Raw genomic sequence first — 26,636 nt, forward strand, 5'->3', positions numbered from 1 at the left:
AAAAAATACATAATTTGGTCTAATACGGTTAAAATTTATAAAGGTACTAGTGTGATAATATGAAACAAATTGTTGTTTAAATAGTGAATGACCCTAACCCTCAAACTAAATTACTCATTAATATATTATGCAGACTAAACTACATATTATAATTGGAATAATAGCATTTTCTAAGTTGACTTTTTTCAAACCTTTCAAATTGGTTTGATCTATTAGGAAGCAGGAACATTTTTTTCATGAGTTTTTACATAAAGCTTAGCAAGCAAAGAACTATCTTTCGATATTGTGAATGTTGTTATTTACCCTAAGTATTATCATGTTTCAGAAAGCTACTTCTCCCCAAGTGAAATCTTCTACTACATCCATCACTGATGCTAAAAATTGTGAAGTACAAAATCCTGAGCTACTTCAAAAAACTCCTGTTAGTCCTCTGAAAACAGAAGTATTGAAACCAGTTGGGAAGTCGACTGTATCCCAGACAGTTCGGCCCAAAGAAGAATTGAGTAGAGAAATTTGTCTGCAGTCTCAATCTAAAGGCAAATCTACAACACCAGGTTATGTATTTTTAAAAAATCTAAAGTTACTGCTGACTATTTTCAGGGTATCTGTTCTTGGCATTTTAAATATTCAGTTGTGAATGGTACAGTGTTGGTTTGCCAGGGCAAATGCCTGAATGTATCAAATGAGACTTTTTCAAACTTTATTTGATTGATTGAATATTCATTAGAGCAGACTAGCCCAGTTACTGGTCAAAGTATTTAACCTGTTACATTTTAACAGTTTAAACTTGCTTTTCTCCAGAATGACCATGTTAGATACTTTCTTCTATACTTCTTGATGCAGACAGAGCATATACAACTGGAACTCACATTGTAAGGCATAATGGAAAAACATTCTTGTAACCAAGTATGCAGAGCAGTCTTCTCAAACTTCACTATGAAGGCACCCCTAATAGCAAAGGGAAGTGAATGTATACACAAATGACTCCATTCCCAATTATATTTATATGTGTGTGTATTGTGTGTGAGTATATACATATGAAAGTTCAAAATTGCTTAGTAGCAAATTGATGCTCTAGGAAGCCCATATTTATCTCGTGGTGATTTATACCTTCTGGCATATCCCACCCTCACTGTGACAGTGGTTGAGAAACAGAGGACTGAAAAATATGGTTCAAATATATGGTAATATAGTTTACTTTGAGCTATATTCTTTTTTTATTAGAATTGCTCTTGGAAAGACTGTTTTAAATATAAATGTTAACTTCTTGAAAATATAATCTCTCCAGAAACTATAGTTCATCGTAAAAGAGAAATAGACAGAGAGATGAGAGTGGGGAATCCATTAGTTATGGGGTAAGTAGAAACCTGCAGTCAGTTTCCAGATGAGCCAAAATGAGAATTGGAAACAATAGCAAAATCTCCACATGGAATAGGACTAAGTTACTCCCAACCTTCTAAAGATTTATGGCATAGATAAGAAGCATTCTTTTATTATTCTTGGCTACCCAGAAAACATTAACAGGGCCTCAGAGATGTTTATTTTACGTTTCCTTCTATTCTTAATGGCCTCTAGTTTGAGATATGGGATGAAGTAGGTAATAAGTGACATATGGAGTCTTCAAACCATGGCCAAGGATCAAATTCTGTCCTTCACCAGTTTTTGCAAATAAAAATTTTATTGGAACACATAGCCATGCCCATTTATTGTCTCTGGCTGCTTTCAGCTTCAGTGCAGAATAGAGTAGTTGCAACAACAGCCTTATGGGCCTGCAAAGCCCAGAAGTATTTACTCTCTGGCTCTTTATAGGAAAATGTTTGGCAATTACTGATATAGATAAATCTCCTTTTGTATCATACAACTGTAGTAGCCTCATGATGGAGGTGATATATATCCCATTTGTTCTACTTTCTATGTACCTCATATTATTTCAAATGAGTACAATTTTAAGACTGTAAAATCAAGACATCCTTTGGTAAAGTGAATAACCCCTAATTCTTCTTTTTGAGAGAGAAAAAAGATTTAATCTCTGGATTTTCGTGTGTTAGGCTTCCTAAAGGCAAAATAAAATAAATTGGGCTATAGAAATGTAAGTAGATGAGTTATTGTGGCCAGGACACTTGGTGGTTAGGGGATATTATTAATACCATACGGTCAATTTCCAACCATTTATGTTCTGATTATTTAGTTAAAAGGTTTTCTAATTCCTCCTGTCCTCTTACTCTACATTTTAAAAATTTTTCTTGCTTTTTTTAAAGAACTAAACCCTCTAAGTAAATTTTAGGACATGGAATTAAATAGTATAATGAAAATTTAAAAAAAAAATTTTGAACTGTTTTCATGCTTTTGCTTTCTGAATGAATATTCTGAGTAGAATGAAAGCATTTTGGAGTTGTACTGGATTTTAGAACTTTTTCCATAGAAGTCGTAATTGTTGCTTATTCTGCATAGCCTCCAAAAATGTGTGTATTTTCTGTAGGAGGAGCAGGCATCAAACCTTTCCTGGAACGCTTTGGAGAGCGTTGTCAAGAACACAGCAAAGAAAGTCCAGGTCGCAGCACACCCCATAGAACCCCCACTGTCACTCCAAATACAAAGGCCATCCAAGAAAGATTATTCAAGCAAAACGAGTCTTCATCTACTTCCCATTTAGCACAACAGCTCAAGAAGGTATGGCTTACTGCTTTTAACATTATTCGTTGCATGGCCTCAGCATAGAACCTAGAAATCAAATTGTGAATTCTGATACCAGTCTTTTTGACTGAGATAAATAGCATCTTGATTCTGTCTCACTTATTCCAAATTAGAAATATTATTGTCCTGTATTCCATGTGTATTGTGAATTTATTAATCTTAAAACTGAAGATAAGCAAAGTTAGTAGTGTTTAGATATTATTCTTAAACATACTATTGATTCTTGTGTAAAATAGAACTTTTGATGGTCTTAGGAACGTGAAAAAGAACTAGCATGTCTTCGTGGCCGATTTGATAGGGGCAATTTATGGAGTGCAGAAAAAGGAGAAAACTCAAGAAGCAAACAACTAGAAACCCAACAGGTACTGTAAACAAGGAATATAAAAGTGAACTTGGTACCAAAGTAATGCTGGGATCTAACTTGTGGTTCTGTATTATAAATAAATCTTTATATATTTCCCTGTTCCATTTAACTCTGCCACTTTCCATTTGTAAATTCCTTCAGTGTTCTTACCATCTCTGCTTTTCTCTTGTGATATTTTCCCCTTCAGTGGAACTCTTTTCTGTATTCACTGATGACCTACTTAAAATCAAATTTTAAAAAATTATTCTCATTCATTTGATTTCAGATTCTTTTTAACGTTCTACTTAGATAGTGGTTCTAAAATGTTTCTCAGAATCAACTTTTCTCATTAATGATTGTATACCTCTCCCTAAATACCAAGCTTTTAGACTAGCTATAATCCTTTCAGTCACCAAATACCTCCCAGATTTCTCTTTACTCCTATATTACTTCCTGTCGTTTCATTAATCAGCCTTCAACAAAAATCCCTACTTGTAAATATAAACTATGTTCTGTTTCATTTACATGCCTCCTGTGTACAAAGTGCTGTGTTAGGATATATTTTTAAGCTAAAAATAATAGAATTATATTGAAAGTGGGTACCAGTAGAAAAAGAACGATAATTTCAACCAGTATTCTTTGAGAAATGATTGATTTTTTTTCATGTGTTCTTTTGCTTAACAAAAAATGTTTCCCAGAGTTCTGATCTCAACTCTTTTTTGTTCTCACTTGCCCTGGGACATCTCTTCCCAGTACTTATATCTAGCTTTAGCCAAGAACGGAAAGGCTAATGATGCTCAGTTATGCTTGAGAGAGTGCCTTCTCTCCTGAACTCTAAGCCTGCTTGGCTAGTAGAGCTCTCTGTGCTTTGCTGTAGTATCCTCTCGTGTAGTCTGTTTCTTCACTTAGGGCTTTGCTCTGTATCTCGTCATCTAAAGCAGTCTGGGAGTTCTTCCTTGGCTCCTTCATATTCTTACAGTGTCTTCCCACCTCCTGGCTTGTAGTGCGCACACACAACACACACACATCCAGTGATACATTTTGTAAATCTGTCACCAAGCTACCTTGTCCTCTGCATTTTCCTCGGTGATTGCCTTAATTACTAACATAGCTTTGTGTTGGACACCCTGCTTCTAGTCTGGCTTCTTTTCACATCTTACCCATTGCTGCCAGAGAAATGTTGTTAAAAGGCAAATATTTACATATTCATTTGCTTAAAATCCTGGAGAGCTTCTCATAGCCATCATCAGAAAAATGTTTAAAATGTTTGCCTTGACATCTAGAATCATTCAGAATCCAGCTCCTCCCCACTGCTCCTCCACACATGTGCTGCAATCCTGTCATACAGACCATTTGCAGTTTCTCAAATGTACCCATCTTTTCAGATCTCCTGGCCTTTGTCTTGCTATTCTCTCTGCATCTCCATGGTGAGCTCCTTCATTAAGAATAGGTCAAAGTTTACTCCGCTCTGGAAATCCTTACTTGGTCCTTTTCCCAAGGGGTCCCTCTGTTTTTCATCTATGTCACCCTGCATTTACTTCAACTGGAATATTATCTTCCTGTAATTTTTTTAACTTTGCTTTCCACCACCGTCTGTGAGAGCCTTATCCATCTCTACCTGTGTTGTTAGTGCTTGGCTCACAGTAGAAGCTCAATAAATTTGTCTTTGAAGGAAGGAGTGAATGTGCTAATCCTTCCCATCAGCCTATATCAAGTTATTACCTGTCATCTTAGAACAAAAATAACTCTTTACCCCTTACTCCCCTCTCTTTCTTTGCCTCCTTTTCATCCAAACTCTTACAGAAGAGTTGTCTCTACTTGGTGCTTTCAGTTTTTCTCCTCCCTTCTCACTTGTTCTCTCGCCACTCGGGCTCTTACCACTACCTGCTCCACGGACTACTACTGTTACGAAGTTCACCAGTGATCTTCAGTATTCAATTTTCAGGAGTTTCACTTGACCTATTCGCTGCATTTGACATTGCTGATCACTCTGTTCTGTTTGAAGCACTTTCTTCATTTGGTTGCCAGTATATCATATTCTTTTGATTTTCCTTCTACATTTCTGGAAAGTATAGGGCAACAATTCTTAAACTATTTTGTGCTAAATAATTCCTGATAATCCTGTGGAATTCCTCCCTGGATGGTTGCACATATGCATGTAAACAAACTTCCTAGTACAATTACAGGGAGTTCAGGGGTCTCTCCCCTCAAAGCTCATCTGTGGTTCCCACAGAAGGAGCAGCCAAAGAGATAGGAAGAAAAAGCAGTTGAGTATCAGGTCACTAGAGTCAAGGGAAGAAAGAACCTTTCAGAAGGAAGGAGTGGTCGGTATTGTCAAGTGTTTGTTGTTAAATGTGGACTGGCCTGAGACCACTGGGTTTTGAAATAAGGAGCTTGTCATGACTTGGCAAGAGCAAGTGAAGTTGTGAGGGTGGAATGTGGGTAGTAGTGGATGAAGAGCAGAGCCTGTGAGTGTAGGCAGTCCTCAGAAGTTTGGTTCTAAAGGTTAGGGGAGAAAGGATGTGGTGGCTGGAAGGGGATGAGGAAGTGAAGTATGATTTGTGTTTGTTTTGTTCTTTCTGAGGCAACTGAAGTCAATTTTAGAGTCAATGAGGAGGAGCTAGTAGAATGTAAGATGTTGATGATAGAGGAGAAAGAGGTGAAATTGATGGAATTGGGTAAATCTTTGAAGAGGTAAGAGTGGGTAAACTCCAGAGCACAGTGAAGAGAAAGGATGAGGACAGTTTCCTGGTGTGATAAAAAGGAAGAAGGAAAGCCTTTTGGGGGGCCTAGTAGTTTTAGAGCTATGGTGACAGAAAACTGGTAGATTTTGGGTCTGATAGCTTCTGTTTTGTTCATCCTTAGGGGAGGAAAGGTGAAATAACTCTCTGGAGGATGAAGGAGAGAACTGACTTGGAAAGAGGACTAGTGGCTAATTTTGAGACTCAGGTGGGGTTTGAGAGCATAAATTTATAGTGGAACCAAACCAAACAGTTGTGAGTTTTTTCTTTAGTTATGTCCAAAGAGCCTGGAAATAGACATGGAGAAATTGAGTTGTTCCAGTGTTGGGGTTTTGACAGATAAGAGGAATGGTAGTACAGTTGAGATGAGGAAGTGGAAGATAATGGTTGAAGTGAAGGGTCATGAGATCTAACCTGGATGGAGGTGTAAGAAAATAGGTAGGGGGGCTTGCCCCGTGGCCGAGTGGTTAAGTTCGTGCACTCTGCTGCAGGCGGCCCAGTGTTTCGTTAGCTCGAATCCTGGGCGCGGACATGGCACTGCTCATCAGACCACGCTGAGGCAGCGTCCCACATGCCACAACTAGAAGAACCCACAACGAAGAATACACAAGTATGTACCGGGGGGCTTTGGGGAGAAAAAGGAAAAAATAAAATCTTTAAAAAAAAAAAGAAAATAGGTAGGGCAACAGGAAGAAAAGTATCAAATGACCAGAGGTCTACATGAGGCCAAAGAACATGGTCTGGTAGGAATTCTTGAGTAAGCGAGATTGGAGGTATGGTTAGAGTGGGACATTTGAATTTAGGATTTCAGGGAATAAACAGATATCAGGTGATGGCTGAATTGGAGTTGTGGTGAAGGTCTTTGGAATTGAAGTGTTTATGCAACTGAGAGGCTAAGATGTTGTTTGGAAAGTACTTGTGGCTACTGATGTCACCCAGCTGATGGCAGGTCTTGGACTAGAGAAGAAATGAGATAGGGAGTGCAGTCTAACCAGATGGCGTGAGCCTCAGAGGAACAGGAGTTTTTAAAAGAGGATTACTAACAGCGTGGAACCGTTAGTAGAGACGGGAGAGGAGGCTGTCCCTCACGTTGTCAGGGTTTAGGAGAGAGAAACACCTTTGTTTCAGAGGGTTGTAGGGCAAGTCCTGTCTTCACAAGAAAGCCAGGTTTCTAATAGGGCTAGAGAGTAGAAGGAATATTTAGTGAAGAGTATGAGGTTGTAGAGGAGTTTGTTTACCATGGAAGAGGGTCGTTTGGATACTAAAGTGTTTTTGGAGAGGATGATAAAGTGGGGAGTTTGACTTATGGGAGAGAAAGCAGAGCAGTATGCGGATGAGACTAACGGAAAAGACGGAAATAATAAGGTGTCACAATAGTTAATATTTATTGAATGCCTACAATATGCCAGGCCCCTGATGGGCACTTTTTAAAATACATTGATCATTTAATTCTCACAATAATGCTAAGTTCAGCAATAATCCCCCTTTTTCCGGGGGAGGGACTAAGGCTTAGGGAGGTAAATCACTCGTCCAAGAATGGCACACTGGTAAGTGGTAAAACCAGGGGTTTTAACTAGACCTTCTGACCCCAGAACCTTCTCCTTTAACCCCTACATATTTATTCTTGGGCAGTGATCCACAGTTAAAGGATATGGGGCTTAGTGAGTTTATCTGGCGTTATGTTTCAAAGCTATGATTTAAGTCATTGAGACTGAGTGTAGTTGCTTTCTGTTACTGCCGTAGTCATTCTTCCATTTACTCAACAAATGTTTGATGCCTACTGTCTACAAAGCACAGGAGCTTTTGACTCTCAAGGTATACCCAGCCCATTCTTCTCACTTCTGAGATGGACTTGCCCTATCTTCTTCCTCCCCTCCTCAAACTTCTTGCCTACCCTTAAAACAGTCTGCAGCACAGGATGTAATAGTCTGCTTTGTGTTTGTACATCAAAAGCTTCTTCTAACTTGAGAGACAGTATAGTCTACAACTGGCTCTGGAACAAGAATTCCTGGGTTTGTAAACTGAACCCCCCAGTTCCTAGCTGTGTGTGGAGGTTACTTAACTCCTCTGTGTCTCCGTTTCTTATCTGTAAAATGGAGATAATAGTACCTAACTTATAGGGTTATTGGGAGGATTAGGTGAGACAATAACGTAAGTGCTTAGAAAGGTGGCTGGCACATATTAAGCTCTATGTAAATATTAGTTGCTGTTACTCTTATTCTCAGTCTTGTCTGATTATTTTAACTATTGCTTTAATCATAAAACTTCTTCCAAAACAAACAATGAATGTTTCTCTTCCATAGCCTTGTGAATGATTAAAAAAGACTCAGGGAATTTTTTTCCCTTCTCTCTTCCTTTCTTTCCTTCTGATTCATTTTGTCCTTTGTTTTCTTTGCCTTTTACCCTTTGAGTAACTGGTAAGTGAAATCCTGATGTAAGAACTCTCACTAGATTTTCTAGGTGTGGGATGAGATACATGACGTAGGGGGAATTGTTTTCCCCACGTGTAGCTTTCGCTTGAATTAATTTATCTAAAGCTGAACTCTGATGCGAATTTTTATTCTCTCTTGCCTCCTAGTCTCTAATAAAAAAGATTTTACATCCTAGGAATTAACAAGAATATGAACTAGCGCTGAGGGCTTTTTGTGTTCTAAACATGGCTGGGTCCTTTCACGTACATTATCTTTTTTGTTCTGAGGAAGCTTATATAAAATAATGACTCTTGTTTGTTTTATTTAATAACCTGTAAAACGACAAAATCTATAGTTTTGAGAAATAATGTTTATCTCTTCATTTGCTTTTTGCAGGAAATTCACTGTCAGAATACTCCCCTCAAAAAACATCAAGTTATTTCAAATACCCCATCACTTCCAATAACAGAAAAGGTGACAGAAAATCAGACACCAGCCAAACCTTCCAGTACAGAACCTACAGTAGGTCAGTGTTTTCTATTTCTACTTCACTTAAAATGTAGCTTTCAGGCTACCATAGTTTTGGAAATTGGATTGGAAAGCAGAAATGCTGCTCTCTTGTAAAAAGATAGATTCATTTCTTCATTTCCACTCACTTTTTCATTTCTAGCCATGTAATGTGCTTCTTTCCTACCCCAGAGTGAGAACTCATACTCTTGATGAGAGTGTAAATTACTACAACTTTTCTTTGGAGAAAAATTCGGTAATATCTATTGAATTTGTAAAGCGTGCATGCTCTCTAGTTCAGCTTCTCTACAAGTGATTCCATGAGTTGAATTCTTAGAACTAGTGAACAAAGATGTATGGACAAGGAGATTAATTGTAGCCCCATTTGTAATAGTAATAAGATTTAAATGACCTAAATGCCCACCAGCAGAAGACTGTTAAAATAAATTGTGCTAAAACCATGTAATTGTGTATTATATAGCTACTTACAAGAATAAGGTAGCTTTCTCTGTAATGACATTTAATATATCATAGACAGTTAAAAATTTTTTTTTATTTTTTAAGATTATGGTAAAAAACACGTTACTATAATTTACCACCTTAACAATTTTTAAAATGCACAGTTCAGTAGCGTTAAGTATATTCATATTGTTGTGGAACAGATCTCCAGAACTTTTTCATCTTGCAAAACTGAAACTCTATACCCATTAAGCAACAACTTCCCATATCGGCATCTCCTTAGGCCCTAGTAACCACCATTCTCCTTTCTGTTTCTATGAATTTGACTAGTTTAGATAACTCATACAAGTGCAATCATACAGTATTTGTCTTTTTGTGATTAGCTTATTTAATTTAGCATAACGTCCTCAAGGTCCATCCATGTTATAGCATGTGACAGGATTTCTTTCCTTTTTTAAAACTGAATGATATTCCATTGTGTGTATATACCACATTTTGTTTACCTATTATCTGTCAATTGACATGTGGGCTGCTTCAACTTCTTGGCTATTGTGAATAGTGCTGCTGTGAACATGGGTGTGCAAATATCTCTTTGAGACTCTGCTTTCAATTCTTTTGGATATATATCTAGAAGTTGGATTGCTGGATCATATAGTAGTTCCATTTTTAATATTTTGAGGAGCCATCATACTGTTTTCCATAGCAGTTGCACCATTTTACAGTCTTATCAACAGTGCACAAAGGTTCCAATTTCTCCATATCCTTGCCAACACTTGTTATTTGCTGTTTTTCTGATAGTAGCCATCCTAAAGGGTGTGAGATAATAGACCATTGTGATTTTGATTTTCATTTCTGCTATGATTAGTGATGTTGAGCATCTTTTTGTATGTTGTTGGCCGTTTGTATGTCATCTTTGAAGAAATGTCTATTCAAATCCTTTGTGCATTTTTTAATCAGGTTATTTGATTTTTTGTTGTTGAATTGTAGGAGTTCTTTATATATTCTGAATATTAACTCTTTATCAGATATAGGTTTTGCAGATATTTTCTCCCATTCCATAGGTTGCCTTTCCACTCTATTGACTGTCCTTTGATGCACAGAAGTTTTTAAATTTGATGTAGGCCCATTTGTCTACTTTTGCTTCTGTTGCCTGTGCTTTTGGTGTCATACCCAAGAAATCATTGGCAAATCCAAGGTCATGAAACCTTTCCTCTGCTTTCTTCTAGGGGTTTTATATTTGTGAGTCTTACATTTAGGTCTTTAATCCATTTTGAGTTAATTTTTGTATAAGATGTCAGATAAGGGTCCAGCTTTATTCTTTCACATGTGAATATCCAGTTTTTTTTTAACACCATTTGTTGAAGAGACTGTCCTTTTCCCATTGAATCATCTTGGCAGCCTTGTCAAAAATGATTTGACCATGTATGTGAGATTTTCTTTCTGGGCTCTCTACTCTATTCTATTGGCTTATATGTCTGTCTGTATGCAAGTATCATACTGTTTTGATTACTATAGCTTTGTAATATATTTTGAAATCAGGAAATATCAGTCTTCTAACTTTGTTCTTTTTCAAAATTATTTTGGAAATCCAGGGTCCCTTGAAGTTCCATATGAAGTTTAGGATAGACTTTACTATTTCTCCAAAAAATACTGTTGAGATTTTGATAGGAATTGCATTGAATCTGTAGATTGTTTTGAGTAGTATTGATATCTTAATAATAAGTCTTCCAATGCATGAACGTGGGATGTCATTCCATCTATTTGTGTCTTCTTTAATGTCATTCAGCAATGTTTTGTAGTGTTCAGTGTACAATTCTGTCACCTCCTTGTTTAGATTTATTCCTAAGTATTTTATTCTTTTTGATGCTATTGTAAATGGAATTGTTTTCTTAATTTCCTTTTCAGATTGTTCATTGTTAGTGTATAGAAATGCAACTGGTTTTTGTGTGTTGATTTTATGTCCTGCATCTTTGATGAATTTATCAGTTCTAGCAGGTTTTTGTGAAATCTTTAGAGTTTTCTATATATAAGATCATGTCATTTGTGAACAGAGATAATGTTATTTCTTCTTTCCAAATTTGGATATGTTTTATTTCTTTTTCTTGCCTATTCCTCTGACTAGGACTTCCAAAGCTATGTTGAATAGAAGTGGTGAGAGTGGGCATCCTTGCCTTGTTCCTGATCTTAGAGAAAAAGCTTTCAGTCTTTTGCATTGAGTATAGTGTTAGCTGTGGGCTTTTCATATATGGCCTTTATTATGTTGAGGTAGTTTCCTTCTATTGCTGATTTAAGTGTTTTTGTCGGCACTTTTTTTTTAAGTGAAAAACAAATTGCAGAACAGCATGTATAGTATGATCACCTTCTAATAAAACAAAATCATATACACATATGTATACGGGGGTGGAGGGACTGGAAGAACCAACAATAACCTCATAATACTGGTGTCCCCTTTCTCTTAGTGGGGAGGAAGGGACAGATGGGAAAGTTAAGAGAGGACAGGTGTTTTGGGAGATTCTCTACTTTATACATTTCTAGATTTGAAATGCATAGCTTCATAATCAGAAAAAAAGATACATAAGATTCCTTAACTGAAAAATTCTAGGTTCTTATATACATATAAATGTAAATATATATAATAAAAATATATATATATAAATATAAATATATATAAATATGACTTTTCTTAAATTTTCTTTAGGTTTCACTGAATGTGAAATGACGAAGTCTAGCCCTTTGAAAATAACATTGTTTCTAGAAGAGAAAAAGTCCTTAAAAGTAACATCAGACCCCAAGATTGAGCAGCAGATTGGTTAGTTTTTTATTCTTTATTTCTTATTAACTCTAGACACACTATAGGAAATAATATATTGGTAGAAGCACATATTCAAATATGCAGTGTTCTGTATTTCAAAATGTCTTGTGGTTTTATAATACTCTTATTTTTAAAGGAAGAAATACTCCAGCTTCCACAAAGATATAGTACTGTTAACAGTTATCTTTAGGTCACAGACTGCTGTGAAAATCTGATTAAGGCTATCACTCCACTTTCACAGGGAAAGGAAATGTGCTGCCCTTCCACTCTCTGCATATACTATTTGAGGAATTAGTGGCCCTTGAAGCTTATTTGTGAACCCTGCCCTAAATGATGTTAATATTTAACATCATTATTATTGACTGCCTTGTGAAAAGGCAGCTCCCAACAACAGAAAAAGAGTTATTTGAAAGAACGTTTTTTGTAAGTCTGAAGCTTTGGGCTATTAGCCTGCAGTTTGAGTTCTTAATATTCTTTCTTAAACCCAAAGCATTGAATCAGCTTTTGATAGTTCCAACCTTCCTTGCTTAGAAAATGTTACTGGAACTTTGAAAATTATTTTGATTTCATGTATTAGTAATATATGATTATTTTTTTGTTTAGGAGATGCTTTTTCTTGAGCTTTTTTTCCAATTTACTTAGTAAGCATATGAATGTTAGATCTTCTCTGCTATCCCTTTAATTCTTAAAGGTCTGAATCACAGTATTCACCTGTTGAAATATTTTTCAGAAGTGGTACGTGAAATTGAGATGAATGTGGATGATGATGATGATATCAATAGTTCAAAAGTAATTAATGACATCTTCAGTGATGTCCTAGAGGAAGGTGAACTAGAAGTGGAAAAGAGACAAGAGGAGATGGATCAAGCAGAAGCAGAAAGCAGTGAAGAACAGGAGGATGCACTGAATATCTCCTCAATGTCTTTGCTTGCTCCGTTAGCACAGACAGTTGGTGTGGTAAGTCCAGAGGTAAGAAAAGACTAAATGTAAACAGACCCAGGACATAAAGGAACTAAATAGTATTGGGATCTCCTTTTGTTTTAGTTGGTACATGCGGATTTGGTGCTCTGTAGCCAGAGAGATTTTGCAAACCTGATGTTAATTCTCTTAAAAGAGAGCTTAAAACTCGTTAGTGGTTTCCTGTTGACCTTAGATAAAATCCAACCTCTAACATGGCTTAAAAGGCCAGACATTTGGGCTCAAATCCCAGCTCTGCCATTTACTGATGTTTATTGATTAGGTTATTTAACTTCTTTGCCACAGTTCCCTCATCTGTTAAATGAGATTAAAAATAGTACCTATATTGGGCCGACCTTGTGACGCAGCAGTTAAGTTTGCACGTTCCACTTCTCGGCGGCCCGGGGTTCTCAGGTTCAGATCCTGGGTGCGGACATGGCACCGCTTGGCAAAAGCCATGCTGTGGTAGGCGTCCCACATATAAAGAGGAAGAAGATGGGCATGGATGTTAGCTCAGGGCCAGTCTTCCTCAGCAAAAGGAGGAGGATTGGCATTAGTTAGCTCAGGGCTAATCTTCCTCAAAAAAAAAGTACCTATACCATGGGGTTGATGTGCATATTAAATCATATTAATATACTAGTATTTAGCACCAGACAGATAACTAATATTTATTGAGAGCTAACTACTGTTATTAGCTATCACCCTAAATTCAATAACTGTGGCTTTGTTTGGAAATTGATTTGATAAGAAATTTTTTTTTTTTAAAGATTGGCATCTGAGCTAACAACTGTTGCCAATTTCTTTTTTTTCTGCTTTGTCTCCCCCAATGTCCCTAGTACATAATTGTGTGTGTGTATATATATATATATATATATATATTTTTTTTTTTTTTTAGCTGTGGGTCCTTCTAGGTGTGGTATGTGGGACACCACCTCAGCATGGCCTGATGAGCCGTGCCATGTCTGCGCCCAGGATCCAAACCAGTGAAACCCTGGACCGCCGAAGCGGAGCACATGAACTTAACCATTCGGCCTTGAGGCGGCCTCAGAAATATTTTTAGAAAGTGCTGCATGTGTAGATTTCAGCTATCTTTGAACTTTTATTTGTTCATTTACTTTCTATGAATTTATTTTAGATTCCTTTGTTTTTGTGATGAATCAGTTGATTTATTGGATGTTTATTTCCTAGTAATAGAGAAGAATTCATCAGAATTATCATTTAGGATCAGTCATCCATGCAATCTACTAATATCTGACATGCTTCCCTGCAGAGTTTAGCTTCCTCACCTAGACTGGAATTGAAAGATGCCAGCATAAGTGATGAAAGCCCAAAGCCAGGAAAATTCCAAAGAACCCGTGTCCCTCGAGCTGAGTCTGGAGATAGCATTGGTTCTGAAGATCGTGATCTTCCGTATAGGTAAGGACATTTTTAGAAGGCATTCACTCACAAAGCCTCATGGTTTAGATTGACCTAACAAGTTGTGTTATTTATAATTATATTGTTGTTAATAATTAATCTGTGTAAAACTTTGGAATAACTTTTGTCAGCCTCTCTTTCACCCAATGGCATTTTCCATTCTGGTGAAGTGTTCAATTCCCGATACGTTTCAATATCAATATCAAATTCTGCTGATGTGTTCAATAGAGGAGAGTGCTTAGTGTGTTGCTGGATTTCTAATAGAGTATAACTTATTTCCTGAAGCATTGATGCATATAGATCTCAAAGATTCAAAGAAACAGAGCGTCCTTCAATAAAGCAGGTGATTGTTCGGAAGGAAGATGTGTCTTCAAAATTGGATGAAAAGAAGAATGCCTTTTCTTGTCAAGTTAATATCAAACAGAAAATGCAGGTATGAACTTATGTGGAAAGGATTTTGGATTTAAAACGTTTCGTGCATGAGACTGAGCTCCTTGAGGACAAGGGCCCAGCCTTATTCACCTCTGCACCGAGTGACTAGAACGCTGTCTGACTCGCTTGGGCTCAGTAAATTGCTCTTGAATTCAGTTTAACTTGAGAAAGTTCTTCTTAATTGGAAAAGTTGGAAGCTTGTTTGATGTTGCTGAAATATTTATTTTTAAACGTTTGTCATAAGTATCCTTAAACTATAAATTAGATGATGGTGAAATGTGAAATTTATTTTACTCTTAGAGGTTCTTTTACACTAAGGAGAGCATTTAAAAAATTACAACATACATGTAATTGAAATAAAATGAATCAGATAATTTCTAAATCCCTACTTTGTTGGACATAGCCCCAATTATGTATGAATTGAAAGTCTTTTCCTATGGAATAATGTTTATAGTTTAATTATTATATCATGTTAAACGTTTTTTGTGCATAGTCTAGAAACTTGAACAGTGAAACTGTAACATTTTGATTTTATTCCCTGGAAATTTTGGAAATTATCCACTTGGATTAGTTAAGCAAAGATGGTGATTAGAAATGTGACTGTTTTTCTCCTTTCCTTGGTTTCACTAGGAACTCAACAATGAAATAAATTTGCAGCAGACAGTGATCTATCAAGCTAGCCAGGCTCTTAACTGTTGTGTTGATGAAGAGCATGGAAAAGGGTCACTAGAAGAAGCTGAAGCGGAAAGACTTCTTCTAATTGCAAGTATGTGTGATGTACCTGAAACAATTCCAACACAATTTCAAACCAGGAAAACCTCTTTTTGTCTAGTATATTTAGAAAGCTTTAATTTTAGAGAAAGGGCTTTTTCTTGTAATCTGTTTCAGTTGGTCTATTTTTTGTTTCTTTTTTTTTTTTTTAGTGTTTTTTTCTCCAAGTATGTTTTATTTATTTATTTTTACAGATTTATTTTTTTCCTTTTTCTCCCCAAAGCCCCCCGGTACATAGTTGTGTATTTTTAGTTGTGGCTCCTTCTAGTTGTGGCATGTGGGATGCCACCTTAGCATGGCTTGTTGAGTGGTGCCATGTCTGCGCCCAGGATCCAAACTGGCGAAACCCTGGGCCACCGAAGCGGAGCACAGGAACTCAACCATTCGGCCACGGGGCCGGCCCCTATTTTTTGTTTCTTATACTTACAAGATTTGTGAAAATGCTACATGTAAAATAAGGCATATTTTACCTGAGAAAGTGAAAGATAGGAAATGCATTTGAAGAAATGTAGTTGTGAAGAGTATGCCAAGAATGGATATATGGATATATTTATATATATACAAACATACACTCTATCTCTGTACCTATTTATTTATGTATAGCTAAAAAAGTCTGTGAGTTTTGTTGTATGTGTATGTGTGGTGATGAATGACAGGGCATATTGGGGTGGACAGATTATACCACACAAGAAAACTGACCAAAAGTTGAAATATTAAATTATAAGGACTTGGTAAACAGATGAGCAATCAACGTTTTACCCAACTGCCTATCACCTGTCTGTATAAAGAAAGAGTTACTCATTTCATCTTTGTTCTCATGTACAATTGCCACATCAGTGCATTTTGTTGAATTGGTCTCATTTAGAAAGAGTTTCAATTTTAGTATTTGAAATAATAACTTGCATATTTTCACATAGCTGAGAAGAGAACACTTTTGATTGATGAGTTGAATAAATTGAAGAGCGAAGGGCCTCAGAGGAAGAATAAGGCTGGTCCCATATCCCAAAGTGAATTTGTCCCATCCAAAGGATCCGTTACTTTGTCAGAAATCCGCTTGCCTCTAAAAGCAGATTTTGTCTGCGGTACAGTTCAGAAACCAGGTATGGTCATTTTTATTTGTATCACTTCTAGATCATAAATGGGAACAAGTAGAGCGTGGATAAAGATGCAGAGTTTGTACCTTGGGTCTTTAGTTCCTTTTATGAGGATATGTGTATAAAAATAACCAGGGGAAAATGTCATATATGGGCTACTGATCCACACAGTAACAAACATGGCTCTAACTGAAAGTAAGGCTCGTTAAACACAACTTTGAACGTAACATATTTTCCTAAGATTAGTTATCCTGATAGTGCAGATCATTCGACTTTCATTAATTAATTTTATTGTGGAAAGTATTGGGACATCTAAAATAACTTATTTTACTTTATTTAAAATTCACCCCATTATAGGGGCCAGCCTGGTGGAGCAGCAGTTAAGTGTGCACGTTCCGCTTCAGCAGCCTGGGGTTTGCCAGTTCGAATTCCGGGTGCGGACATGGCATCGCTTGGCATGCCATGCTGTGGCAGGCGTCCCACATATAAAGTAGAGGAAGATGGGCACAGATGTTAGCTCAGGGCCAGTCTTCCTCAGCAAAAAGAGGAGGATTGGCAGCAGTTAGCTTAGGGCTAATCTTCCTCAAAAAAACAAATAAATAAATAAAATTCACCCCATTATAAAAATTTGTTCTGTAAATCCTGAATTATTGGTTGTGGGAGTGAAGAACACCACAGTGTGGATACTTCTATTGAAATTTTATTCCCTTTGCCTCTCTACATTGAATAAGTAAACTTTTCTAAACTATATATTCTACTAAAAATCGTGTACAGGCAAAGTAGATAAAGGAGAATATGGCACCAGGGTCTGAAACCAGGGCAAGGTAATTATAGCAAACTTAATAAAATTACGTTTTATTAAAGTTTGGATTTTTTTAAGCTTCCTTTAATTTTTTTGTGTGAAACATTCTCTTTGAGGGAAAGGAGGGCTAGACATGAGTGAGGAATGAATTTGAGGTACAGGGAAAGTGAAGATTGAGGATCTTTAAAAGTTTAAGCATTGTTGTAGGAATGAGGTGACGTAAGTCCCAATTGTTTCTGTGTTCCGATTTTGGTAGGGTCTGGGCAGAAATCTTTTGGCTATTTAGTATGCACTTTGAGGTATATGGTTATTTAATGACAAATAGTGAAGAAATACTTCATGTTTTTATTCCAATTTACTTCTGAGCGACTTTCACAGAAATATAATATTTTAATTTCAGTTTTGAAATAACAAGCCATAATTTACCCTTTTGAAGTATATACTATTAGCTAAAGAATTAGGGGTTAATAGGTAAAATTTGCAGTCAGCGGAAATTGAGGGATGTGGAGCGAAGTTATTTCAATTTACATAGTAGGAAGAGACCTTAATGGTGCTTGTTCCAGGATTATGACTGTCTGCTTGTGTCTTGCTTATCTTTTTGTGTCTGGAAAGTTCACTTTAGAAATTTTTAAATAAGATTTATATAAATCAATTGCAGTATTACCTTATTCCTTTGGTCTTCCAGAATGCTGATTATCTAAATCTGATTTTGCTCATGCTTATTATGTAATGTGATTACTTCTTGCAGATGCAGCAAATTACTATTTCTTAATTATACTAAAAGCAGGAGCTGAAAATATAGTAGCCACACCATTAGCAAGTACTTCAAATTCTCTTAATGGGGATGCCCTGACATTCACTACTACATTTACTCTGTAAGTAAATTAGGTTTTTGGTGGTTCAAACACATTTTTCTTTTAATAGAGTTAATACAGTCTAAGCATACAGGTGGCATTTATGATCTTTGAAATGGAGTATGTTCATTCTTTTTATACGGGCAAATAACTCAGTTTTTAATTTATTGGTTTAACTCTTTTGTATGTTTCCGATCTTTTCTTTTATTGAGGAACACATTTCTCCCATGTGACTACAGGTATTTAATGTTGTGAAGTGTTAAAAAAAAAAAGTATATATATATATGAAATCTGGACCATAATTTTTTTATATGCTTTAAATCTCACAATATACTTATATTCAGTCTCAATAAAAGACATTTATATTCAGTGTCACAGATTTATTTTGAAACTAGAGTCAAAATCCAGTTTGAAGAAAAATTACTTTTATTATTGAAGATCCTGAGTTGTAAAATACTAAAGAAAATATTTGACTTTTATTATAGGAAAAAATTAACTTCTTCCCAATTTTTGTATTCTTTAATGGTGTATAACCACATATTGAGTTTAGTTAAAAACACAGAGAATTTCTTTATTCTCAGGGTCTTGTAACAGTATTTGTGGTATCATTTTTAATGGCATAACCTGATATTATTTTCATAGTTTTAATGCTTTATTTTTCCAGACAAGATGTGTCCAATGACTTTGAAATAAATATTGAAGTTTACAGCTTGGTAAGCAGTTAAAGCTTTATAAACTAGCTAATAGTATATTTTTCTTAAAAATCAGATTTTAAGCTAATTATGCTTTGGTTTTTGCGTGTAGGTGCAAAAGAAAGAACCCGCAGGCCCTGATAAGAAGAAAAAGGCATACAAGTCCAAGGTGAGAATGAAAGAAACCCAGTGAAAATGTTATAATCTCAAATAATAGATATCACAGCAGTTTTAATTTATGTACAATTTTTGATGATTATCAAGTTTTTGGATCATTTTTATTCCCCAAATTTCTAGCTACTGTATTTAACAGGTATGAATACTGAAAGTAATCTTAGAGTAATTGTGATCCTAAGTATAAGATACTGATACTCTCAGGCTCAATAGTTCTCTCTATATTTGCTTGACAGCTAACTTTTATTACCGCTTTAAACTTTTCTCAAATCTTTGCTCTGAACTCTCATCTCACTAATGCCTCTAAACCAGTACTTTGGAATGATATGGTTGCTGTGCAGGCAGGCGTAAGGAATAGAACCTCTAGCATGTTTTCCGTCCTTCCTTGTCTTTGCCCTTTTGGTGTTTTTCTATGTCATCATTTAAAAGAATTTTATTTAGCTTTAGCAAAAAAGGAATGTCAGTATGGGTAAAGCCTTAATAAAGGACTCAAGTATAATATATTCATAATTAAGAATTATATTCTATGTGGGAGTATCTCAAGGTTGGTTAGTTTTAAGCTCTGGATCATAATGTTTGATAGGAATTATAATGTTATCTTTTCTTCTAGGCTATTACTCCAAAGCGACTTCTCACATCTATAACCACGGTAAGTAGAAATTTTAAAAAACTGAGCCTCCTTGAGAAATCTTCATTTTACACATATAATTGTAAATTGGTTAACCATTTATAAACCCTCAGCACTTTGGAAATCTTTAAAATATACCAGCGTGGGGGGATCTCTGATATTTACACAGGAAAAAATAATATTTTCTGAAATGTAGTCCTTATAGTGTTAAAGAGTTTTGTATTTAATATTTAAATCTTTGTATCAAATAAAATAACTTATGTTTCTTCTTCACACCTTTTTTTTTTAGAAAAGCAGTGTTTATTCTTCAGGTGAGTGGATCTTGAACTATTTGAAACACTAGAGTAAGGAAGAGAACTAATTAATTGCATACTTACACATATAACCATCTTGATTCATGAGTGTCTACCTGAGTCTCCTTTGAATAGTATTTTCTATATGTCCTTTAGTAACATATAAGATTACTGGCCAGAGTAGCATGCTGTCTGGTTGCATCTTTGTCAGATACCACCACAGGCTACAAGTCGTCACGGTCTCCAGCTCTGGCAGGCAGTACACGTGTGATACCTCGCCCCTGACAACTGCAGCAGGCAGCATTGCTCTTCCCCCAGCTTCTCTTGCTCTGTAGGTTTGTTTTGTGCTATCCACACTGTGGAGTTTACTTGTTTTAACTTTACTGATCATGACTTGTGTTGTATCATGTCAGAAAAGGATCTTTCTAGTTCACTGGGAACTGAGGTACCAGTAAGCCAGGAACGCCCTTTTCTAGAATGGCTTTAGGCCTAAATTTTCCAAAGTGGATTAGGATTGAGCTGGTTTCACTCACTTCCTTTGGGCTTTTGGTCTCTTCTTGGCACAAGAGAGTAACTAAGAAACACTGTGCAAATATAGTCTCTGCTGCTAATTATGTCATCCTAGACTGTAGCAATGAAGTCTTTTCATATGTCTTATAGGAAAATTGCTTTTTATGTGTGTATTTTTAGGTTCTGTGTCTTTAAAAATGTCATCGCAAATGTCAGAGTGCCTGTGCCTCGCTTAAGTTAAATATAAAATACTTAACAGTTTTCTTTCATTAGGAAATCTGTTGATTTATTTTCCCCCATATTTAGAGATGGAGGAAAATGAAGCCGTTTTCTCTGTGGCAATTTAATTTCATTCTATTGGAGTGGGTGAGGAATTGTTATTTACACATATGAGAGTCACTCTGGACTAAACTTCATTTCCTTTTTCTTTAGTTATGGCGAGTCCAGGCGGTCTCAGTGCTGTGCGTACCAGCAACTTTGCCCTTGTTGGATCTTACACGCTGTCATTGTCTTCAATAGGAAACACTAAATTCGCTCTGGACAAGGTAATCCAAATTTATTTATTTATAGAGAAATTTGGTCAATGGAAATTCCCCAGTACTTTCAAGTATTTGAAATCTTTGGCTCAAAATGTATGTTCTTAGAGTTGTACATTTAGCTAGGCATGAGTGTACCTACATGATAAATTTTTTGGTGTTGGAAATATTTTCCCCTTCTATCTTAGTAGTTAAATCTTCAAAGTAATATATACTGGTTCATTCTAAATATCAGTTCTGGCTCAAGAAGTATTACTTCTTGCATGTAGATGTTAAGCTTACAGTTTTAAACGTAGTCTCTTGTCCATTTGAACTGATATTTTGAAATGAATAATATTTTATAGATTTAATTTTGACAACATAGGGTAAGATGGGTTAATTTCTTAGAAAAGTCCTCATGAATATAAGGGATTTCCTTCCCTTTCTTTTCCTCCCCAAATTTAAAGCTTCAAAATTCATATTTGCGTAATATGACTATTGAGTACTTTTCTACCATAATGTGATACGATTAAACATTTAACAGCTAACAGAACCATTTTAAGTAGTGAGAAAACTAGAGGCAAAATTTAGTCCTTGGGTTGACTCCTGCTGTATACAGAGGTATTTAAAAATATTATGAGATTTCTATAATCAGAATATAGAGGTGAAAGAATAAAAATTAAGAGGTCTGGTTTCTAGTGTTTGCCCTATTAGTAATTTCCTCTTCAACATTGAGCAAAGTCACTTCATTTCTCTGGAGTCTTGCTTTCTGAGTATAGAATACAGTCATGTGCTGCATAATGAAGTTTCCATCAATGACGGACCACATATGCGATGGTGGTCCCATAAAATCAGTACTGTGTAGCCTAGGTGTGTAGTAGGCTATACTACCTAGGTTTGTGTAAGTACACTCTGTGATGTTCACACAACGATGAAATCGCCTCACGACACATTTCTCAGAACATATCCCTCTCTTTAAGAGACACATGACTGTATTAGGTTACATGAAAACAATCTAACTTTAAAATTCTATGAACCGTCTTTCTTTTAGGTAGACAAAAAATAAACTATATTTGAAATTTTGATTATTGTTAATGCATAAATGTATTTTAACATGTTAATTTAAAAAAATTCATGTAACTTTTTATTTAGTAATTCAGCTAGTTTAACAAGTTGAGTGATCCTGGGTCTTTTTTCTTTTTGTCTTTTATTTTGTTTGTTTTAGATAAATTATGATGTAAAAGAGCGAGAGCTACTGGGCTATATGTTCCAGGAAAAGGTGGCCGTATTTTCTTTGCTTAAAACTAATGAGCTTAAAAATCAATCCTTAATTTTTGGCCCATTTGTATTTGTTTCACTAACCACTCTCATATTTTCTTGTTTATTTTGAATAATTAAGGATGTTATGTAAATTATTCTTTCTTTAGACTCTTGCAGATGCGAATCTTTTTCTTTACTCTCGTGATTCTTTAAAGCTTTCTTTGAAAGGTCTCTATTTTTTTCATGCATGTTTGGTATTTGGGCTTTTTCCCTATGTTCTTTTTTCCATGTTATAATTCTTTAAGATTCACTTCAACATTGATTTTCTGGCTACTAAAATGCCAAATTAATAGCTATGTCTAAAATTAAAATTTATTCAATATTGTTGACCTCCCGTATAGTGAAAGAGCTGTTGGTGATGTTTTAAGTAAAAATAGAAAACTTTTATGGTCTCAATTGGCTAATAGGTATGTTGCCATGTAGATGCTGCTTTGTGTATTAATTTTTGAACTAAAATGCATTTAACACTAAAATTATACTTAATATCATATTTTAGAAGATTTTTAAAAAGATTTTTAATATCCTTGTGAAAATCACTTGCAAGCATTTTACGGGTATATAAAAATGCTTATTTACGAAATGCTGGATAGTATTTTTTATTTTATTTTAAATTCTTAAAACAAAATTTTCAAATTAGATAAACGTAAGTACTGGGGTTCTGTGAACTGTATTCCTTACTCAGTGTTGTCACATAGCCAATTTCTACCTATGTAAGAATTTTATTAATCTATAAAATGAAAGAGATTTCAATGACATATCTTAAATATAGACTGTTTGCTCTTTTGAAAATTTTTTTGGCTGCCATTTTACTTTAAAATGTCGCATAAATTAAAAATAAATTACAATATTTCCATTCTCTTAATGATTCCTTTGAAATTATGACTTAAATAGCCAACCACATGATTGAGTGCAGAATTAAATCACTAAATTTAATTGATTGTGTCTAATTCTTCAAATTCTCTTTCTGAGTCAAATACAATACAATTTAGATGTAAAATTTGTCCCAAATGTACTTTTGTGAGTGGCAAGGGGAAGCATGTGTTTGTTCCAATAGCTTGTAGTTGATATAGGAGAATATTTAAAATAATTAAGTTTAGATGTTCTTCAATTTGGTGGAAAATATGGAAGACCTTCTATATTCATATAATTATCCTATTTAATTAACTTTGAGAGAGTAGACAAGTCTCCCATATCCTATCAGAGACCGTCGGTAGAAAGGAGAGTTTGCTTATTTTACTGGTGCCTTGACCAATAATACAACAGTCGTGGGGGTTCTCTCTGAGATCCCCTTCAGGATGGAATTGCTTCTGAGATTAACCCAGGCTGTTTGCTTTACAGATTTAGTATGCCTCTAACAGCGGATTGCCTTTTTATTTGAGGTTATCAATATCTGACATAAAGTTTGGCATCCTGGAATTTAAATTACGATCAATAAGTCACAGACTCTCAAATATTGTCTTTGAATAGAGAATCCAAAATAGTCATAGGTTTCATTATGCTTGTATGGATAAAGGGAGAAGGACATCCCACAGTTCATCCTGACTTAAAGAAATCTCGTAGGTATTTATACCTTCCAGGAAATAGAGATGTCAATTTAAATAACATTAGGGCCAATAGTTACGAAGTAAAACAACCAATTAGTGTTGTAGAATTTTGAGGTTATACGAAGAGTGATTAGACCTTCTAGTGTGCCCAAAGCTGTTCTGGTTTATGCCTGTTGGCCTGGTATAATTATTAAGTACACCTTTCTCTCTCAGAAATATCCCAGTGTATAAAAACTTACATAGTCACCCCAGTTATAGGTCACATTTTACAGTTCTTAACAATAATCTTTGAGCTGCGGATATCTTAAAAGACCCATTTGTTAAAAAGAAAATAGAATAGGATCATACATTTTCACACTCAACAGTGGGTAGTAATATTGGCTCTTTTGTGAATATTCTCAATTTACTTCTTCAGGAAAAGCTTCTAACCAAGAATATTGTCTCCTTTTCACAGCTGTAGAGTAAGAGGGGACATTTTCTTCTCATCTTTCTGAGATTCTTTTTACCAGCAGCATTCTCTGCGCTAAACAATGAAATTCTATTAGTTAGCATCAAGAGCCTAAGGAACTTAAAACTGACAATGTGGAAAAGAAAAAAGCAAGAGAATTTATGACAAATACAATAATGAGGCATGTGATGTTTTGATTCCATATTATGGATGCCTTTTAAATTTAGAAAATTGGAGGTTTGTCTCATGGAATTAGTCTATTGAAATCTATACATTTTGCCCAAGAATTCCCCCTTTAACTTTTCTTTACTGTGTTGGAGGACTAAATTTTCAGAAACTATCCTTACAATAAAAACTTTCAAATTTAAACTGAACTAAGATTATTCCAAGTAGGATGTCATTCTTTTTCATTAGGCAGAAGGAATGACAGACAATAGCATCCTCCTTTCTCTCTTGACCCAGAAGTCAATATCACTTTACATACATATATGTTGCCATTTTACTTTAGTGATGCAACCTCTCCAACTGAAGTTTTTCTTATATTTGTAGTCTTTAATTCAAATTCAAAAACATTTTAAATATATCACATATAAAAGCAGCTTTTATAATTTAAAAGATACTTTTGACATGAGGTGTCTTCATTAAGTGTGAATATGTTGATAAGAATGATTTACTTAAAAATATTTCTTATGTGAATGTTTTCAGTGCTAGATAGAAAGCATGATTTTATTTGGAAGAAAATATCAAACCCCTAAACATCCAACCAGTAAGAGCTACATTGTCTCACTTTAGGCACTTAATTTTTTATGTTCATGTATTTTAAAGCTATGCTATTATTGGTGCATAGGTATTTAAGATTATTGTATCTTCTTGATGAATTGTTCACTTTATCTCTGATAATATTCTTTATTTTAAAGTCTATTTTGTCTGATCGTAATAGAGTCACAACAGCTTTCTTATGACTAGTGTTCATATGTAATATCTCTTTCTATTGTTAATCTCAACCTGTGTCCATATGTCAAATTTGTGTCTTATAAACATATTTTATGGTCATATTTTGTTATCCAGGATGACAGTCTTTTGGCTTTTTATTGGAGTGTTTAGTCCATTTGTATTTAATGCAATACTAATATCGTTGGGTTTAGTCTACCATAAGAGCAGGCAAACTTATAGCCCGCAGGCTCATGGCCTGGTTTTTTGTTTTTTTTTTTTAATTAACATCTTATATTAGTATGGTACATGTATCACAATTAATATTAATAAACCAATATTGATGTATTATAGTTAATTAAAGTTCAGCAGCCTGTTTTTTATAACTAAAGTGTTCGAAACGCAACCATGGCCATTTGTTTATGAACAGGCATACCTCGGAGATATTGCAGGTTCAGTTCCAGACCACTGTGATAAAGCAAATATTGCATTTAAAAAGCTACAATGGCAGAGTTTAATAGTTATGACAAAGACTACATGGTCTGCAAAGTCTAAAATATCAACTATCTGAGCCTTTTCAGAAAAAGTTCACAAACCCCTGGTCTACCATTTGGTTGTTTGTTTTCTATTTGTCTCATCTATTTTTTGTCCCTTTGTTTTTCCTTTCTTGTCTTGTTCTGGATTAATTGAGTATTTTGGTAACATTTTTCTCTCCTCTGTTGGTTTTTTAGCCATACATCCCCATGTTCTTTTTCAGTTATTGCTAAGTATTACAATATGCATCCTTATCCTATTACAGTCTGTCTTGAAATTCTATTATTTCACTTCGTATACCTTAGAACAGTTAGAACCTTGCAACAGTATAATTCCGTTTGCCCACTCCATTATATTTTACTTCTACTCTTATTATAAACCCCACAATGCACTGCTGTTACTTTTGCTTTAATCAGTTTTTTAAAAGAAATTTTTTTTTTTTTTTTTAAAGATTTTATTTTTTCCTTTTTCTCCCCAAAGCCCCCTGGTACATAGTTGTGTATTCTTCGTTGTGGGTTCTTCTAGTTGTGGCATGTGGGACGCTGCCTCAGCGTGGTCTGATGAGCAGTGCCATGTCCGCGCCCAGGATTCGAACCAACGAAACACTGGGCCGCCTGCAGCCGAGCGCGCGAACTTAACCACTCGGCCACAGGGCCAGCCCCTTAAAAGAAATTTTAAAATATATTTTAAAAAGTTGTCCTTTATATTTACCATATCTTTCTTTCTTTCTTTTTGCTGAGGAAGATTTGCCGTGA

At 35.3% G+C, this 26,636-nt stretch overlaps 1 protein-coding gene across 7 annotated transcripts in view; it reads left to right on the forward strand.

Annotated features, from left to right (window-relative positions):
• ANLN (anillin, actin binding protein) overlaps positions 1-26,636 on the forward strand; it is a 60,231-nt gene that overhangs the window by 14,586 nt on the left and 19,009 nt on the right. The window contains exons 5-21 of one of the 7 annotated variants that reach the window (XM_070511793.1): positions 326-554; positions 2,480-2,670; positions 2,949-3,056; positions 8,586-8,715; positions 11,854-11,964; positions 12,698-12,936; positions 14,195-14,340; positions 14,626-14,773; positions 15,403-15,538; positions 16,461-16,643; positions 18,188-18,314; positions 18,958-19,006; positions 19,098-19,154; positions 19,770-19,808; positions 20,077-20,098; positions 21,023-21,135; positions 22,331-22,384. In XM_070511793.1, coding sequence (XP_070367894.1) covers positions 326-554; positions 2,480-2,670; positions 2,949-3,056; positions 8,586-8,715; positions 11,854-11,964; positions 12,698-12,936; positions 14,195-14,340; positions 14,626-14,773; positions 15,403-15,538; positions 16,461-16,643; positions 18,188-18,314; positions 18,958-19,006; positions 19,098-19,154; positions 19,770-19,808; positions 20,077-20,098; positions 21,023-21,135; positions 22,331-22,384 — 2,082 coding nt within the window. The remainder of the gene's footprint in view (positions 1-325; positions 555-2,479; positions 2,671-2,948; positions 3,057-8,585; positions 8,716-11,853; positions 11,965-12,697; positions 12,937-14,194; positions 14,341-14,625; positions 14,774-15,402; positions 15,539-16,460; positions 16,644-18,187; positions 18,315-18,957; positions 19,007-19,097; positions 19,155-19,769; positions 19,809-20,076; positions 20,099-21,022; positions 21,136-22,330; positions 22,385-26,636) is intronic. The other 6 variants (XM_070511800.1, XM_070511805.1, XM_070511814.1 and 3 more) reach the window with 6 other exon arrangements.

Source organism: Equus asinus, chromosome 1 (assembly GCF_041296235.1).
Source record: "Equus asinus isolate D_3611 breed Donkey chromosome 1, EquAss-T2T_v2, whole genome shotgun sequence".
In the NCBI taxonomy this organism is placed as follows: domain Eukaryota; kingdom Metazoa; phylum Chordata; class Mammalia; order Perissodactyla; family Equidae; genus Equus; species Equus asinus.